Below are 18,275 nucleotides of genomic sequence, written 5' to 3'. Positions count from 1 at the left end.
AGCTGTTATTATCATTATTGCCCCTAGATATTTGACCTTCACTTTACTGTGTAATGCATATTCAGAAGGAACACTTTAAGAACTTTGCACACTTACAGCAGGTAAAATAAGCATCGAACAAGTCACCAATTTTCCAAGTAAATATACTTCTAAAGGTGCTATTGACATAGAATTATCACCAGACGTCAGTAACAGCCCATCCAATCCACACATGCACAGTCTTGCTAAAAAAAACAAGTTCTCACTTGTTTCATCTTCATCATCCTGGTAGATGGCAGCAGATTTATACCTAGAATGTCTTGGTACATTTTCCCATTTATCCTTCCTTCTGTTATATGAAGCAGTACTGTATGCTGAAAAACAGATTTCACCTCCCACCTCCAGACTTCACTGTTGGTATGGTGTTTTTTGGTGAAATGCAGTGACTTTTGATCTCCAAACGTGGAGTATATCATGGCATCTAAAGACTTCAGTTTTGGTCTCATCTAGCCAGACTGAATCCTTCCAGTATTTCACAGACTTGTCTAAATGTTGTTCAGCAAACTTGAAGTGTGCTTTAACATGCATTAACGTTTCTTCAGCAATGGAGTCTTGTGTGACTCCATTGCCATGATACAGGCCATGGCGGTTGAATACATTACTTATTGTTTTCTTTGAAACAATTGTACCTGCTCATTCCAGGTCTTTCTGTAACGCTCCACAAGTACTCCTTGGCTCTTGGACAACTCTTCTGATAATTTTTTTCAGTCCTCTGTCTGAAATCTTGCAGGGAGCACCTGGTTGTGGCCACTTTATGGTGAAATGATGTTCTTTCAACTTCCAGATTATGGCCCCAACAGTGCTCACTGGAACATCCAGTAGTCTAGAAATTGTTCTGTAACCAATGCCATCAGTATGTTTTGCAACAATAAGGTTAAGGTCTTGAGAGAGCTCATTATCTAATTACTGATAGATTTCAGTTGGTGTCGTGACTTTCCATGCCTTTCTGCACCTCTTTTCTTAGAAAATTTATGACGCTTTTAATCCTTATTTACCTTCTGTATTACTGTTTGATGAAAATAGCTTCTGGGTCTGAAACGTGATGCCAGTGAAAAGGTTCCTTTAACCTGTATTATTTATAATGGCCAGAAGGGGTCCATAAAACATGATGTTCATATGCCTTCATCAGAGTAAAAAGAATGATTAAGCAGGGCAAGCTTCGTCAGACCTGTAGCATCTGCTTTCAAAAGCCAAAGTGACAATGGCAAAAATGCTCAAATTGAGGCTTCACAGCTGAAAAATTATTGGCTATGTTTGTCTTGAATTTTAAGTCTATGGCTGTTGCACACAAAATAGTGACATCAAGGTTGATTGTATAACAATAGAACTCATTACTTACAAAGATTTTCTAAGAAAAATCACTTCAAGCGATAACTCCTCAGGCGGTGATAACATTAGCACTAAAAACAAAATGGAGAATTTTCAGGTCCCAATTGGATCACATTTAAAAATCCAAACAAAATATTCTGTAATGGATTTTTCAATGATAAAACTAAAGAGAGTTGTTATGTTTAAAATTTAGACACAAGCAGAAGTGGATTTAAATGTCATTCTTCAATTTTAAATCTCAAAGCTCTCAGTTATAGCCCTCAAAAGATATAATTTGGGAAAGATGGATATGTTCTGTTTGCTTGTATGTTTGCATGAAACCGGTATTGCTTCTTTTCATCTGTCTGTGAATATAATATAGTTACTCTAATCTTTATGTGAGGGAGTAATGATGGAAATTACTGTGCTCAGTGGACACTGCCGTAAGTTACAATCAAACATTTAACAGCAAAGCGTGGGTAAGGAAGAGCACATTAGAGTGATGGAAATGCAGCACACAGTTGTTGTGTTGCGATGACACCTTGCAGTCATATATTGCAAAAATAATTTCATCATATGAATGAATTAGATAATTATCTCACTTGATGAAAGCACTTATTCCTTTGCTGCTGCAGTGCATTTTCAGGAAAGTCCTTTTTAATATTTGAATTCTTATTTTGTATCCTTGATCACTTCCAGGTAATAACGCCCAGAAATCCAGTTCGACTGTCCCCCCTGGACCACCTGTCTATGTTGACCTGGCCTATGTGCCCAACCACTGCAGTGCCAAGAATGTGGACCAGGAATTCTTCAAGAGAGTGCGGGCTGCATACTACGTTGTGAGTGGGAATGACCCAAGCAGTGGAGAGCCTAGCCGTGGAGTCCTGGATGCCCTGCTGGAAGGCAAAGCTCAGTGGGGCTCCAATTTGCAGGTATTTACCCCCTCGCTGCCTTAGCTTCAGCATCTTGTTCTCTTTTGATATTTTCTCACATTTTCTATGACTATAGTATATGTACTCTATAATATATGGATAGATTACATCAGCAAGAGTTGAGGCTCGGGTGTGAAATTTATGGTTTTCAGGGTTTTTATCGTTATTTTTTAAATTGTTTTTATCATTAACTGTTTCCCTGGGTCTTTTACCGTGTGTTATGAATAAATGTTCTTTTTCTGGTACCGGTACTAGTTTTATTTTGTTGTATTTACCCGCAACACCTTAAAGGCCGGCCCGTGAAAATATTGTCGGACATAAACCAGTCTGTGGCGCAAAAAAGGTTGGGGACCGCTGGATTACATATATGAAGTGTACAGCATAGATTCATTACTTTGGGAAACCATGGCAATCATGGAATCAACACTTTCTTATTAAAGAAGTTGGTAGATATCTGAGCTAAAAGGATAATAATCATAATAAGTCTGATGACTTCACTGTATACCACAGAGCACCTAATGTGTACATTTACATTTACAGCAGCAAATATAACTAGAACGTCATTCTTGTCTCTAAAGAAAAGACAGCTATAGCTCAGGTGAGCACATTATCAATTATCAAATTGTAATAAAAAAATTAAAGGTTTGCTATTTTCATTTCCGACTCCTTTCTTATATTCCTATATACTCTACTAGAGTAGCTTTGTGTGAGTCACAGCTCAAAGTAAACCATATTTATCTCACACAGTTAATTGTGTGAGATAAATTCAGGGGTTAATTGGTGCAGCCCCTCAATTAACCCACTGTCTAAAAAAAAGCTGTTTTAACTCATTTCCTTTTAAGCCAACTTTCTTCTGATTGGCTGCTCCTCTCAACTCACTGGACTTAAGAAACCGATGGGCGATGTCATGATAGCCATGTCCACCTTATACGCTGTCTATGGTGTGCACAACATGACCCTATTAAGGCTACCGAGCATTTAGAGCAATCTGAAGCCTGAGCTTTTGGCTCACGTGGCTTATGAACTAAACATATTTAAGAAAACACACACTCGGCAACAGAGCACTTTAAAAATAACTGTGCACCTTGACGACCAAGAAATTCAGCTAAAGTTTTCCACAGTGTTTTAAAGTCTCCTCCTAAGTCAGTCTTTCCATCAGAGTGCCATGCCATTTCTTTGACTCATGCATGTATTGTTGGTAAGTCCAGTTTTGGCCTCCTGTTCTACTGCAGTCCAAAATTAATTAAGACAGTAAAAATTTTGGGTTATTTACCAAATATGTACATGTATTGCCTGATAGCAAATCTTTAAATTTACAGTTAGTGTTAGTGTTAGAAATGTTCACTGGTGCAATATAATTCCTCATCAGTTTGTATGTTAACAGTTTCGTTCTAGTTTGAATAGATTAGGTATTTGGTTTTTAAGCGTACCCGTCCCCGCTCCTTTTCATCTGTATTCTGTCACACATGTCAGTACTGGATTCACCACCATGCAACAAACAAGGCTGTTCTTATTGTGAAGAATAGAGTCCCCAAGATGGGATCATGGCAGCTCACATTGCCTATATTTTGATGATATCAGATGTTTTAATTGCATGTTTTTGAAAATATTTTTGACAAAACTCGTATATCTGAGATTACTGGTTAATTGTCAGAAGGTTACTATCCACGTACAAATCTGCATTTTTTGGACACCTTTTCTCATCCAAAGCACTATATGATGCATCCATAAGAGGCAGAAGGGTGATATAGAGGGAGTATCTTTAATATGCTAATAAAATTTATATCACATGTCTATTGTATTTCTATGAAAAGGGTTTCCTGTTGTTCTTTTTTGTATTTCAGAGTCTGCCTTGAGGCGACTGTTGTTGTGATTTGGCGCTATATCACTAAAATTGAACTGAATTGAATTGAATTATAAGAACTGTTTTAGAGGTAGAGGCTCAGTCAGTCAAAAATAGAAGAGTGCAGAGCATAACTGAGTGGATCAATAGTAGTACTTTAGGTTTGGAAGCTGTCTTATACAGTCAGTGGCCCTGTGGCACGTATGAACAGCATTGATGATTTAAGACATCTCTGGCAGGTAGATCTGTCTGGAGAATGGTTTGGAGACTATGTACTGTTAGTTAAAACACTAGCCATTGGATCTGTACAAATTCTGAATCCAGAGTCCCCTCCAAATCAATCTGTCCTACTCCCTTCCTGCCAGCTCGCCTCTCATTTCCTTTTGTTATATCTCTGTCAGGTTACTCTGATCCCGACCCATGACACAGAGGTGACCCGGGAATGGTATCAGCAGACGCACGAGAGGCAGCAGGACCTGAACATCATGGTTCTGGCCTCCAGCAGCACCGTAGTCATGCAGGATGAGTCCTTCCCCGCCTGCAAGATCGAGTTCTGAGCTTCGATGGCACCGCTCCGCTTTTCCCGCCGCCAACAACCCCTTCCTCCTCATCATGACGTTAGAGCGAGAGCGAACAGTACTCTGCTTCTTCAAAGCTTCTCATTCTCTCATGGTACCAGTCTCAGACCCATTTGCTGCAGTCCTCAATACACTAGATTCTGTTAGTCAAAATTCTGGGTATATGCTTTGTGATAGTGGGGCTATCTCGCAAATAATACCGTACTTTTTATATTTGTTTTCTTCTGTGAGTTAAATGTCCGCCCTAACACATTTCTTATACAAGCGCTAGCAGTTGTGCAACAAATTTAAATACTTTTCAAAAACATATTTACACCTGACAGATAAACATAGATCATTAACCCACAAAGGAATAATAATGCCACAGTTAAAGATCAAGATTAGTCACGTGTAGCTCTTACAAAGGTGACTCAAATTGCATTGCAAAGTTAGACCTCCAAGTGGTCAAAACAAGTGCCAAAACACTACTGAACTAGGAATTCTCATCATCTCCAAAATGGTGTCTAAACAAATCCGTGATCAATTATTTCTTAAGATCATACACAAAGTGTTTTTATAAGACTAGAAAAGCTTTCGTTTCTTAATCCGAACCTTTCTTTTCCATCGGCGTACACAGCAAAACGCATCCTTTGCAATTCAGCTCATGCTACAGTAGTGTTTTGATTAACTCGATAATGGCATAAATTGATGTTATGTAACAAAACAACAAAAAAAGTTCCTTCTCGTGATTTGTGGTGAAGTTTTAGGAGGTGCCTGGAAAACTCTTTCTTCTTCTGGCTCTCACAGCTTAGCTGGTGCATGTTGCTTGTGTTTTAGCTCGGACTCTTCTGGAGAGAATTGCGTAGGGTTAAACCTTTCTTTAGCTGGCCTTTCAAGTGTGAAATGCAGTATAGTGTGGATAGACTACTACACTGTTTGGCTGTCTGCGCTCAAGTGATTTCAGTAGGCGCCAGGCAAAAGGGACGACATTTCTACAGTAATCACATCTCTGCTGGGTGTTCTTCTTTAAGTCTTTATCACAGTCTTTGTTGGTTCTGTGTACTCCAGTATGCATATAAGATTAATGTTTCATATCAACACAGAGTTTGTTTGTGTTGAATAAATGATATATTTTGTGATGATTTGATCCTGAGGCGAACGCAGCGTTTTAAGTGAGAGGGTTTAATTCTTGTCATTTCCTCCTGTTTAGCTACAATGTACCGTCTCCGTTAGTATCACAAAGGGATGGGAAAGAAAAAAAACAACAGCAAGCAGTGACCTGTGGCAAATGTAGCAATGAAAGCTTGCCTGCTCGTCCCTTCAGAGGTAACGATATGCCAGCGGGAACTGCAGTATTTCTATTTATTAAGGAGGGGGGTACTTTTCACAACAAAAACATGTTACAGGAGGCTTCTTTCACGTGCCTTTAGAGAGGGGAGGATGTTTTATGGACATGTCAGCCATTTTGAAGCAGAGTCAGAAATCAGGGTAAAAAAAAATGAATGAAACCAAGTAGAAAACTTTAAAACTGAGGACCAATCTCTTCATACACTAAAGTTGTAAATTGCACTGCGATGTAGTACTCTCCCACTGCTCAAACTTTGGAACCGTATAATTCAAGCCAAGCATTAAATCCTCATATCAAAATACTACTTTCTAACCAATATGAATGTCTGAGAGCAACGTGTTGCACCAAATAGCAATGCACTTTTCTGAGGCGGGGATGGGGCGCTGTTTGAAGTCGAAGCACAGAGAGTTTGTGTAGTAGCAGAGAGGAAGTTTTCAATAATATAAATTAAACTATGTACAGGACGTTTCTCCAGACTGAGCTTGCTAATAGCGAGGGACGAGATCAACGTGAAGCAATTGCCTGATGTTAGTCACACAGTAATATATATATTTATATATATATATATATACATATACATATATATATATATATATATATATAGAATGAGCATGAATGTGGATTATGGTCACAGATATACTGTAGGAATGTTTTAGAAGTAGTTTTTTGTGTGCTTGAGTATACAATACGCTCTGAGTAGCTGTTTTTAATTGCAGCATGGTTTTGGTTTTGTAGGCGAGTTTTCTGCGAGTTCACTGTGAAAGGTCTTTCTGCTTGTTTACAGCCAGACTCGAGAGCAGTTCATATTCACGTTGGGCCATGTTTCATTTCCCAATTTATATGCACGTTTTTTTAAAAGATATTCACAATGAAATTGCAATTTTTGATTTAACCTTTAAATTTTGTGCTGCAAAGCAAATCCAATTCTGATTTATTTTTCAGAGATTAATTCGCTCTTTGTTTGAGATATAAAATTAAGAAATATTTTATGGGTTTTTTTTTTTGTTTTGTTATGTTTCTTTTGTTGGCTGATTTAAAGCTAAAAAGGAGGGCCAGGATGGAGGACGCATGGCTGGTTTTGATTCCCAAAAAGTCCTTTTTGTCAGGATGTTGCTATTAAAAGCTTTCACAGCTAAACTTTAGTCAGTCCTTTACCTCAATTGGATTCAATACACGGAAGAAACTAAGGCTAGACCGCGTCATCACCTCGGGCTAGCCTGGGACCAGTGCCAATATCTTGCTGCTCGTAAGACTCCTTACTTTATACCTCATCTTCCAATGCCTCTCTGTTCTGCCCGCTCTACTTTAGTTTTAAAATCAAAGATGGCGAACTCACACGGCTGCCACTGAATGTTGTTTTCCTTTTCTTTTCATCATAACCCTTATCCATTATGCACTGTACAAGCCTTGATATGCATCCCATGCTTGTGTTGTTTCAGAGGCAGACATGGCTTCTGTGTGTTTTTCCTTTCTTTTAAAAAAATCTCACCTGGAGAGAATCTCTGAGTTTGATGCAGGTTGTATATCAAACATCTGCGTACGCACAAGTACATATCCAGCCTAGCATGAAGGTTTTAAAATGACTCCCCTGAAGACATGTTTAAATGTCTGTGAACGATCAAGCAAGCAAAAAGTCCCTTTCACTTCTCCTTTCGATGCTGTATGAGCTGGGATCAAAGCAGGAAGAAGCTTTTTATTAAATGTGCGGATCAGATTTTATGGATGGTCTGATTTGTTGTACTGTCTTTGAATAATGTTTTTAAGTTGGCAGATTCCAAATACCCGGCCTTGAGATTTTTTTCCCGAGGCATTAAGTAGAACGCTGTGAATCACTTAATACTGAACTGTATTGCTATACAGAAGCTGAATGCACTATACAGGAGATCTATTTTTCTGAATGTAGAGTTGGTACTACCATATGAATGCTGCTGGATCAAAAACAATAGACAAAAACAAAGAAAAAATGCAAATACAAAAAAAACATTCACACCAACTTAGACAGAAATAAATTTAACGGCGTGCAGAAGGTGAGCAGATACTGCAGTCTCAGTTCTGTTCCAAAGAAAGAGGAAGGTTCAAGAAAGTAACTGAGATCCCACAAGCAACATATTAACAGTAACACAGTAACATAGCACTAACTGCAGCTGCAACTTTTTCCTTTTCCTGAAAATGACTTGAAACACATGCAGACTCAAAACACCATTAATAAAATTGATAAACTCAATGAAATGCTACACGCACACTTGTGTGCTGTATACAGATTTGTACATATCGCTCTGGAAAGAGCAAATCTGAAAGATACAACGAAGAAGCGAATCTTGTTTATTTTAGGCAGTTTTATGTGACGGGATGATCAAAAACAGCTGAAGCTACACAAAACGCTGATAAGATATGGAAAGAAAAAAAAAGGTGCATCTTTCAGTTCGATTTCATCTCCACACCTGCATTAAAATGATCACAATCAGCGTATGGTGTCATCTGTCCATCTAATCTTTCTGCATGTGATTTATTTAGTTATATCCTGAATGTACTTGTTTAACATTGAAATAATAATAACAATAATAATTATAATGAAAAAAAAATACAATGCTATTTTAAAGAAGTATATTTGAAAAAAAAAAAGAGCTAATTGTCTTAACTGGTACTGACCTAATATAAAACTGGGCTGTGCTTTTATTGCTTGCCCTATTAACATGTTGTAAAGAAGACACTGTACTGGTAGTTCTGTTTGATTCTCTCTCTCTCTCTTTCTCTCTCTCTCTCTCTTATTTTATTTTTATTTTTTATTTTGCATTGTATTAAATTTATGGTTTCTTCCGCAGCGCAATATTTAATATCTCTCTGTCTCTTTAAATCTAACTGGTAAAACTAGAACTACTGCAGATTCATTGTAAAAGGGAAACAGCCTGGTGATCATCAATTAAAATATATGAAATCTAAATGTGGTCCCTGTGTGTGTGTTTTTTTATTTTTATTATTTTTCTTTTTTGAAAATGTCACTAAAATCTAACTGAATTATGAGAGACCACATACAGTATGTCATCTGCTGTATGTTTCTGTACACATTTTTCTTTATGATTTTTTGTTGTTGTTGTTGTGATTTTGTCTCTGTGCACCTCTACAGTTTGTTCCAGCAATTAAGCAATTCAGCTGTAAAGCAAGGTCTAATTATCTGATTAACTGTTTTAGAGACATTTTTATACACAGTCCCCCATTTTCAGAGGCACAAAACTAATTGCATGATTGACTGACAGCGGTTTTCTGACCAGACGAGGCCTGCTCCCTGATCATTCTGTGATGAATTAATCAGGTAAAAGATCTGGAGTAGAGTTCACGTGTTTAACTTGTATTTGGTATCATGTCAGAGGCACTCTAAATACAGTATGAAATTATGAGGAAGCCATCATTTGGCTGAAAAAACAAAATAAACCTGTTACAGCGATAGAAAAAAAACAAACTTCAGGATATGCAGTCTGGCTCATTCTTAAAAAGAATAAATGCACTGGCCAGCTCAGCAAGACTAAAAGACCTGAAAGTTGATGATCTCAGAATGATTTCCATGGTTAAGAAAATTAACTTCTAATAAACATTTAGTGAAACCAAGAACACTTCAAGAGAGGCCCCATACCACAGCCAGAGGAATAAATGTATGTCCAGTTAACTGAAAACCAGGACTGAGCATAAAATGGTTGTTAATTCTAAGCAGATAATGCCATTGTTTGTAAAACACTTTGAATTATACTTTGAAATCAGACCATTCTTTTTAATACACTCTGTATATTCAGTACTACGGCATCACAAAAAAATAGGAAAAAAGGGGCTATAAGCCGTTTATGAGCTATAAGACATAATAATAGAAATCAAAACAAAGAAAGGCTTGAAATAATTCAGTTTATTTGTAATAAACAATACAATAACAAAAACAAGTAGGTCAGTGTATGTTATATGATATTAGCAAATTGTGTAATCAAAAAGTTTCCCATCTTTAATACAAGGCTACAAGTTCTTTTACGCAAGAAATACTGCTGCTACTGGAGTCTCAGGTATGGTGCCCTGTTAATGGCTTCGTCCTTAAACTGTTCTTGGTAAAGATCACATTTCAAACACATCATAACTGGCCCAGCACTACCTAATTAAGGATTTCAATTTAAATATTAACAGTCTCAGTTTTTTGCCCTTGCTGATGCAGAAGCAATTTATACTTAGAAACAGCAAGTACAAATTCATTAACGGATATATACAGCTATGCTGGCCAGTTTACTGGCAAAAGTACAAATAATTAAATAACTGATGGTTCTGGAAAAAAAAAAACTAAGTTAAGGGGAACATGAATTCTCTACCAAAACAACTCACAGCTGTGGACACCAAATATATATATACGGCATAACCCTAGAGGGTATTGAAAGAATAACATTTTTGATGTAATGTTGTTAAGATTTTAGTAAAATTCTCGTCCAGATGTAAGTGAGCACATATATTGTCCAAAATAACCTGGGGACAAGGGTGAGTTTGGACAACGGTGTCTGCACTGCCTGCAGTGACAATATCAAATATCTGACGCAGTCAGACCAAAATACTGTGTCAACTGATCCAGACAACAGTTACTATCCAGGTATAATTTACTTTATTTTAGTTTTTTAGGTTGGGAAACTAAATGATTTTTGACAAAAAAAAAACCTTCCACCCTACACTCGAAAGTGTAATAAGCAACCAGAAAATTGCATAAAGTAATGCAATTAAGGATGCAATGAAGACACAGTTTGTAAGGATGATTCTTGCTAAGCATGATGTCTATATTTTCACATAGCAAATATAGGATAAAGCAAAGCATTCATGTTGTTTTTAGCAACATAATATTGTCACATAAAGTGAAGCTGGTTTGAACACGTTCTGTCACCACATGTGCTTCTAGCTGGTTTCTATCAGGATGAAATGGAGCATTTGGGGAGGTTTTTTAATTTATTGCTTTATTGGGCTGTTCTCATTAACTGTGATTAGTTCCAGAGGGTGGACATCCAGCTATTTGCTTCTATTCTAGTTACAGCAGCTCAACAGTGCTAGTCTGACAGTCTGACATTACCACTCTGTGATCAGGGATTAGCACCAAATCTTCACGTTTGGTTGAAACAGTGACAGCTGATTAACAAGTCTATTACCATGAGTGTTATGGGACATCATAACATATTAATATACTCAGTCATGCTATTTGTGTTTATTATTTAGACCCTTCACAATGCAAGCACTGGCCAGTCTGACTGGTGATGACATCATTTAATTTAAGACTGACTATATTTGAAATATTTGGACTGTGGTAAAAGTTAGTTTAGACATTTCTTTTCCCATCAGAATAAATTTTCTGACTCACATCGATTATTTTTACATGAGGCTATGCACTCACTGCCCACTTTCTTAAATGCACTTATTCAACCTCTTCTTAATGCAAATCAATCACATGGCAGCAACTCGAGGCATTTAGGCATGTAGACATGGTCAAGAAGAGCTGCTGAATTTCAAACCGAGCATCAAAGTAGGAAAGAAAGGTGATTTAAGAGACTTTGAAGGTAGCATGATTGTTGGTGCATATGAGCTCTTGGTGCATTTCAGAAGCTGCTGATCATCTCAGATGTTCCACGCAACCATCTCTAGAGTTTACAGAGAATTGCTCGAAAAGAGAAAATATCCAAGAAGCAAGTCTCTGGATGAAAATACCTTGTTGATATCAGAGGTCAAAGGAGAGTGGCTAAACTGCACTGAGCTGAGAGGAAGCCACTGACCAATAACCACTGATCATGTGAAAAGGGAAAGACCATCTCTGAATCGAGGAGGGGGCCTAAGGGTACATTTTCACCATCTTACAATGCTGTGATTGCAGCCATTCCCCAACTCTCTGTGAATGGTACTCATGGCAATTGAATAATGGTCATTGATCGGTGGTTGTTGGTTAACAGGTATGACAATTTGCATATTAATAATCAAGAAACTGACCTCAGAGTCAGTGGCGCTAGTTTCAGTCATTATGCAAATGTCATTTTCGTAAGGTTGGAGAAACCTGCAGTCAGCTGAGACTGAAGAAGAAGAACTTGGATGAGTGATGAAACGTTTCTCCCACTGAAAATGCTACGTCCAGATGAACAGAATCAACTTTTTGGGATCTCTTTGCAATATTTCCAACACCTTATTTAATCTATGTCATGAAGAACTAAGGTAAAATGCAATTTAAAAATTGGCCAGTGAATGTCTTGGGTTTTTCCCCCCGTTATTTTTCCCCATGAACCTTCATTTAGAGGTCCCACATAAAAAATTTACACATAGAGATACTTTGGTAACTATTTGGTAAAGGATCTCAGTCTTCTAGGTGAACAATTTAGTCTCCTCAGATTAAGAACATGAGTGAGTGTGCTCCACAGATTCAGGTTTTATAAAATACCTTACTCTGTGGTTTTGAGTTAAAACAAAATGCTAGTTTGAAAAACAAAGCAGCATTACGTGATTGGAGTCAGAGCTGTGTAAGTTGTCATATAGGTCTGTGGAAAATATGACACAACACAAACATACACTGTATTGCCCAAGTATTCACTTAGCCATCCAAATGATTCAAAATACATTCCAATCACTTCCATGGCCACGGGTATATAAAATAAACCACCTAGGCATGCAGACCACCTCTACAAAGATTGGCGAAAGAATGGGTTGCCCTCAAGGGGTGTGATTCTCAGGAGCAACTGTTACTGGTATTATAACAAAGTGGAAGTGATTGAGAATCAGCCAGAGCCACATAAAATCAATCAGTCAGCAATAAGTCAAACACTACAGACCTCCAAACTTCATGTGGCCTTCAGATTAGCTCAAGAAAAGTGCGTAGAGGGCTTAATGGACTGGGTTTCAATGGCAGAGCAGCTGCATCCAAGCCTTGCATCACCGAATTCAATGCAAAATGTCAGACGAGGTGGTGTAAAGCATGCTGCTACTGGACTCTAGAGCAGTGCAGACGTGTTCTCTGGAGTGATGAATCATGTCCCTCTGTTTGGCAAATCAGTGGACAAGTCTGAGTTTGGTGGTTGCCATGAGAATGGTACTTGTTGTTGACTGCATTGTGCCAAGTGTAAAGCTTGATGGAGCAGGGGTTTTTAGGAGGAGGTTGTTTTTCAGGAGTTGGACCCGGCCCCTCAGTTCCAGTGAAAGAAACTCTTAATGCTTCATTCAGCATATCAAGACATTTTGGACAACTCATGCACCCAACTTTGTGGGAACAGTTTAGGGATGCCCCCTTCCTTTTCCAGCAAGGCTGCACACCAGTGTGCTGTGGAAAAATTATTTGAGCTTCAAAACCAAAAAGATTCTCGGAGATTTACTGAAAGAAAGTTAAAACATTTGCAGATGGATCAATACAACACGAAAGGGGTTCTTCATACCAGAATTTACAAAAATGTCCTTTACATCCATCCATCCATCGTGTGGATACAATCTTGTCTATTCAGCGGTTGAGAGTGAAATTCTCACCATCATGTGGGCACCAGCCTGATAATGAACCGTGTCATGGCCTTGAGCAAAGTTTACAGTGCGTTGTTTCCCCATCTACATACACACTTACTTTGTACAAGAAAGTTACAAATACATATCAATAGTACACAGAGGTTAGAGGTGAAGCACAAATTTTCTATCACAAAGTGCACAAAGCAAGGTCCATAAAGATATGGATGAGTGAGTTTGGTGTGGAAGAACTTGACTGGCCTGCACAGAGTCCTGACCTCAACCTAATAAAACACCTTTCAAATGGATTAGACTGGAGACTGCGAGTCAGGCCTTCTTGACCGAAATCACTGTCCGACCTCACAAATTTGCTTCCAGGAGAATGGTCAAAAATTCTCATAAACACTCCTAAACCTCCCAGCAGAGTTAAAGCTGTTCTAGCTGCAAAGGGTGGGCCAAGATCATATTAAACCCCAGGGATTGAGAAAGGGATGTCACTCAATGTATTTTACACTACATCCTGTACTCTAGTCCAATGAGAGAACTCCATCCATCAAAAATAAATAAAGAAATAAATAAACTAGTGCTGTCAGCGTTAATCTCGTTAAAATGACGTTAACGCCGCATTAACACGGCAAATCTCCGTTAGCGAGTTAACGCGGATTGCCCCGTGCGTGTGGCTGCACGGTGTTAACGCATTAATGAGCTTGCCGTGCTAACGCGTTGACGTCATTTTAACGAGATTAACGCTGACAGCACTAAAATAAAAGAGTAGAGGTACATTTTTTAAAATCTGACAGTAGGAAGCAACACCTCTATGAGTTATTAGAAGCTTACTAATAAGTGCATTAAAAAATAGAGGGAGAAAGCAGACCAAGCATGTCTGAAAGATGAAGGTTATGCTATACTCCAGCTGCATTGCACAACACTGTTTATTGAGGTTACTCATCATGGTAACTGAAACAAACAGTGAGAGATAGAATGGTTCAATAATAGAGGGAGAAAAAAAACTCCCGGGGAGAGAATTAAGCAGATCAATTTGGGCTCCAGCATCAAACTTGATGGATCCACACCCAGACCTGAAACTCCAGCAAACTCGGTGCATTCGTGTCAGTTGCTGATGAATGGCTCCTAATTTATCTTTGCCTCCGTTTCATTACTCTGCAGTCAGTGTGTCAACCTGTCTGTGCTCACAGCAGAAGACAATGAAAGGGAAGGAAAAAACATAAACGTGACCCGTTGATCACCCAGGTCCTGCCACATCATCAAGGAAAGCAGCGTGTGCTCCCTTTTACTTTACTTTCCTACGTTACCTTGGCGACACAATTTGGAGGAAGGCTGTGAGGGAGTCGAGGATGGCGTGTGGGTGGGGAGGTGGCACTGAAGGTCGAACCAGACACCTTCCCGTTGGATGAGGGTAATTGTCTCATCAACAAGACCAGCCTAATAGTTAGTCTTGTCTCCTGTCTTTCCCTCCCACTTCTCTCTTTACTGAGTGCAAATAAATGGAACCAGCAGGAAGTCGATGCTCTGGGAAACTGAAGTGTAAACAAGTCATGTAAAAGGGATGTAACTGAAATAACTAAATAAAACAAGTTGAGTGGAAGCCTAGTTGGAGTTTTAGATCAGGTTAGAAGAAAAATCAATACTTTTGAACATTTTTTTTTGCCTTTAGATGAATAATTTGGCTTTGGAAAAATGCAAGAAATAAACCGAATGACCACCTCCACTTCATACTTCACTCTAATATTGGTCAGATTATTCATACAGTGGACACAGACTTCAAGCATTTTACAGACTGGCAAATTTACATTGTCATTTTATAAAGTTGATTCATTCTGACAGTTATCTGATTATGTGCTGCTGCTTTTCCCTCCCATTTCATCTGAAATCAAACCATATCCAATTCTTGTCTGTCGAAGCGTCTCTCTGTGGGGCAAATTCATTTTTTCCTATTAATGTTTTTTTCGTGTTTGCACTGCTGAACTTTTTTTTTTTTTTGGCTTTCTTTAATAGCTGCAGTAAAATGTTGACAACCATATATATCCCCTGGCAGTTGATACCACCCAAAATCAGAGCTACCCCCCCCCCTCCCCTCGACTATTTCACTAATGAGGTGGCCAAAAATATCACTTCAAAATGATGATGTGGTGCTTTATAACTGTTGGATTTATTAATGATCGATGGCAAAATTTGCCTCAACAACCTTAAAAGGTTGTCAGGGTTGTTTTTAAAGAATGGTTCTGCTTCCTCTGAGTGACTGTAAAGGACTTTACAGTCATGTGGAAAAGTATGCCTGCTTTTAATTCTAAGGTTTTATGTACTATATGAACATAAGAAAAAAAACAATCTGGTCTTTAGCAGATCTTAAAATTGGGTAAATACAAGTTCACATGACCTATTACCCTGTGTCTTTATTTATTTTTTTATTTATTTTTACATACGCTAGAATGCAAAAGCAGTGTCTCAAAAACCAAGTAACTTATTCCACAAGAATGAAGATGGAAAGTAGCAGCCGGATTACAAAGCCGAACCATCATTTAACAGTGAGAAAGATTATCCACAAGTGGAAAACATTTGAGAAAATTGCTGATCTTTCCCAGAATGGATGATCCAGCAAAATTACCTCAAGGTCAGATATTGCAGTGTTTAGAGAAAGTGCAACAAAAGGGGTTGGTGTCAGAGCTAGGTAAGAGTGCCATCTCAGACTCTACGCGCTTCAGTTAGCATGTTAAATGTTAAAGTTCATGAGTGCACAATTAGAAATAGACTGAACAAATATGATTTGAAAAGGGCTGTCTGGAGAAATGCCTCTTCTCTGTAAAAAGATCATGGCAGCATGGCTAAGGTTTGCAAAGTTGGATGTGAATAAACCACAAGACTTCTGGAACAATCTGCTTTGGATAGACAAAACCAAAATGGAGATGTTTGGCTATAGTGCACAGCACCACAAACCAAGCACAGTATATCAGCGCAAATACCTCATACCAGCTGTCAAGCCAGTGGTGGAGGAGTGATGATTTGGGCTTGTTTTGGGTTATTCAACAGGACAATGATCCCAAGCACAGCAGCAAATCTACAACAGGATGGCTGAAAAAGGAAAGAATCAAGGGATTGCAACGGTCCAATGAAAGTCCAGACCTCACCCTGATTGAAACGCTGTGGCCTGACCTCAAGGGAGTTGTGCATTAAAAAGAACCAAACAAACAAACGCCTGTAAACCTTAACAAACTGAAGCAACACTGTAAAGGAGAGCAGCTCAAGATTCCTCCAAAACGCATGAGAAACTGATAAAGTCATACAGAAAAAGATGACTGAATCACAGTGTGTTTGCACAGAGTCCTGTGGAAAAGTCTTTTTTTATTTTTTTTTACATGGCTGTAAACTCTGCAACCGGTTCTGAGTGTGAATCTGGGTCTCCTCCCAACAGGCCAGATAATCTAAAAAGGGAGGTGCTCAGGAGATATCCTTATCAGAGGTCTGAGCCACCTCAGCTGGCTTTAGACACAAGGGAAAAGTGGCTCCGAGCTCCTCACACTATAAGACTGAGCCCATACGCTCGACCTTTAAAAAAAAAAAAAAAAAAAAAAAAAAAATTATATGGGAGTGTATAAAATGGATTTAACCAAATGCTAAAGTAATGGTGTTTTTATAAAGTGACTTTCAAAAATAAAGTTATCTTTATATTATTACTATTCTTGTATGATTCCATTGAATCATATCTGTTATTAATCTCTGTTTCTCTTCCACAGCATGTCTTTATCCTGTTTTCCTTCTCTCACCCCAACCGGTTGCAGCAGATGGCCGCCCCTCCCTGAGCCTGGTTCTGTTGGAGGTTTCTTCCTGTTAAAAGGGAGTTTTCCTTCCCACTGTCGCCAAAGTGCTTGCTCATAGGGGGTCATATGATTGTTGGGTTTTTCTCTGTATCTATTATTGTACGAGCTACTGTACAATATAAAGCACCTTGAGGCGACTGCTGTTGTGATTTGGCGCTATATAAATAAAATTGAATTGAATTGTGTTGGTCTTCAGTTTGTTGTTGGTGTGGACGCCCAGGTGCTTCCACTAACCACTCTTCCACCATGTCAACATCCTGTCCCAAAGTCGAGCTCCACCTCTGATCTTCACATTCAGAAGCCCATGATTTCTTCCCCCAAATCATCCAGATGTGCTCGGTGTTCCTCCTCCCGCCCATCATTTACACACCCAACCATTAGCTGTGCAGAATAGGAACGTTTCTGTTGTGTGTACACATGCAAATTTCAATAAGTGTTTAAAACACTGTTTTAGAGTGTGAGAGACTCAGTCAACAGCTACTTCAAGTTATTGCTGCTAAAGCTACTGAATCACAGGGTGCACTTAATTCTTGACACAAAGCTTCTGTATTTTCATTTAGTTTTTATTAAATAAATAATGACACAGTGTAATATGTTATTTATTGTTCTGTATTTAGACAAATTTGGAACCAGATGATTTTGAATCACGTTGCGATATGTAAAACCTAATATGTAACAGTAGGTTTAGAATATTTAAGAAGTAAACACAAATGAAAGTAATTAATGCATTTTTTCTGATTCCTGCTGGAGTGACTGCAATTTGATAAAGGTCACAAAAACTACCCTACAGCCAAGGAGCGATTGTCTCATAAAAACTCATAGAAGCTTGGAACTGTTATTTGTTTTGAAGCTGGAAAAGGCTGTCTGGAGATGAACTCTGTGTGTGTGTGCGTGCGTGTGCGTGCGTGCGTACGCGAGAGCTGATTGTGTGTGTGAGAATGT

The 18,275-nt window shown here is 38.5% G+C and overlaps 1 protein-coding gene across 1 annotated transcript in view; it reads left to right on the top strand.

Annotated features, from left to right (window-relative positions):
• The window catches only part of map1ab (microtubule-associated protein 1Ab), a 54,299-nt gene extending 45,333 nt beyond the window's left edge, over nucleotides 1–8,966 (top strand). The window contains exons 5-6 of the mRNA XM_063479187.1: nucleotides 2,047–2,279; nucleotides 4,524–8,966. Of these exons, the coding sequence (XP_063335257.1) occupies nucleotides 2,047–2,279; nucleotides 4,524–4,679 (389 nt within the window). The 3' untranslated portion in view covers nucleotides 4,680–8,966. The remainder of the gene's footprint in view (nucleotides 1–2,046; nucleotides 2,280–4,523) is intronic.
• The last annotated feature ends 9,309 nt before the right edge of the window (nucleotides 8,967–18,275 follow it).

This window comes from Pelmatolapia mariae, linkage group LG7 (assembly GCF_036321145.2).
Source record: "Pelmatolapia mariae isolate MD_Pm_ZW linkage group LG7, Pm_UMD_F_2, whole genome shotgun sequence".
NCBI lineage: Eukaryota > Metazoa > Chordata > Actinopteri > Cichliformes > Cichlidae > Pelmatolapia > Pelmatolapia mariae.
This window is presented reverse-complemented; position numbering and strand designations above follow the sequence as displayed.